The sequence below is a fragment of the Protobothrops mucrosquamatus genome, unplaced genomic scaffold, assembly GCF_001527695.2.
Source record: "Protobothrops mucrosquamatus isolate PMUCROS unplaced genomic scaffold, P.Mucros_1.0 scaffold4953, whole genome shotgun sequence".
NCBI lineage: Eukaryota > Metazoa > Chordata > Lepidosauria > Squamata > Viperidae > Protobothrops > Protobothrops mucrosquamatus.
Window position 1 is genome coordinate 18,326 of NW_015390836.1, and position 1,722 is coordinate 20,047.

Sequence of the window (1,722 nt, forward strand, 5' to 3'; positions counted from 1 at the left end):
TAGGAAGTTGTATTAGTCCTGAGTGTTGCTGATTAGTTAAGATTTGAAGTTTCTCATTGTAACAAAATTAGTTATTTAATTCAACTGCTTGTTTAGCTGTTGCTTTAAAAAATTAATAGCCTTACCTCTTGTAGGCTGGTAAAGTCAAGAGTACACCAAATAAGCAGCGTAGATGTAGAAACATTCCGTTGCAATGTATCCGATTTTAAAATGTTGCTTTGATCTCCAAGAATGGAAGTACGAGTATACTTCCATTCACACACGGTTAGGAAAATTGGTCAAAACTAACACCAGTGATGATTTTGAGTAAATTTGAGAACCTAAACTACAGGTATCATTTATGCCGAGTCAGATGTAAGAGTTTATTTTGCATGTAATCAGGGATGCAGTCCAAGTCACAATGCTGTGAAGCAGATTAACATACAAATGAGTAAGTTATTTATTTTGTTTTTCAGTGATGAGCAGAAATTTAAGCCCTGGCCCTCCCAAGGCAAACCCAAAATTCACACTGCAGGTGACAGAGAATCATTTTGCTTCACCTGTGGCTGTTCAACATATTATTTGAACCACACAGATTCATAGCAAGAATTAACAACAGCCTCTCCCAGGGCCATTGCTTTCTCAGCCGAACTATATATGCAACTACTATGGTGTGGCTGTCCTTTCCTAGCTTGGGCAAATACCTTTGCCCTACTGGAAACACAATTTAGTATTATCTTTTTCTTTTTAAGGATTTTTCTATAGTTGGTTAATTTTGGCATCCCCAGCAACAGATGTTGCCTTGTCAAGAAGTTTTGTTTCTTAAAGACCAAGACTTCAAACTACAAAGCAACGATGCTGTAAGAAGAAAAGAAAAAGATCTCTATTGCAGAGGAAGGGATCTATATTCTCTCAACGACTGTTATGAGTAATAAAAATGGATTTATTGGCTGAAAGGGAAGCACTTTTATGGCAGCCTGTGTGGTATAGAAAAAAACCAGAATTAGACTGAAAAAGAAATTCAAATTCGTTTAATGGATTAAAAGGCAATGTTGGCTTTATGGTTTGTTTTAAGGATAATGATTTAGAGTTTGAAATAAGAAAAATATAATTATATACATGTGTGTTTAAATTAATTAGATGGGGTTTTTTTGTTTAAAAAATATATAATCATATTATATGTTTAAAGAGATTAAGAATGTATTTTTTGGAATACTAAATTGATTTTGAGAGAAATTATGTATTGGAATTTAAAAAAACATTGAAATAATGATTTAGCGTTTGTAAGAAAAAAAATATAATTATATACATGTGTGTTTAAATTAGTTAGATGATCTTTTTGTTTAAAAAATATATAATCATATATATATACATATATGTTTAAACAGATTAAAAATATATTTTTTGGAATAATAGATTGATTTTGAAGGAAATTATGTATTGGAATTGAAAAAACATTGAATTTTTTAGACTGGAACTCTGAAGTGTTTAAATTAACTAGGTGATTTTTATATACAATAATATGGTCTGATAAGATATGACAAGTAATTGGATGCAATTTGAAGTTGGTCTAATAAATGGAAATAAATTAAGATTTAACATTTTTATTTTTTTATTTTTAACTAAGTAGCTATTGGAAAAAGAAATAAATGAGATTGGTGATAAAAAGAGAGATGAGAGAGATTAAGAGTTTGAATATATTTGGAAGAGATATTTGAAGTGATAATTTGTTGAAGTAAAATA

The 1,722-nt window shown here is 30.0% G+C and overlaps 1 protein-coding gene across 1 annotated transcript in view; it reads left to right on the forward strand.

Annotated features, from left to right (window-relative positions):
- LOC107299457 (oxidoreductase HTATIP2-like) overlaps positions 1 to 911 on the forward strand; it is a 4,892-nt gene extending 3,981 nt beyond the window's left edge. The window contains exon 4 of the mRNA XM_015828813.1: positions 768 to 911. Coding sequence (XP_015684299.1) covers positions 768 to 911 — 144 coding nt within the window. The remainder of the gene's footprint in view (positions 1 to 767) is intronic.
- The last annotated feature ends 811 nt before the right edge of the window (positions 912 to 1,722 follow it).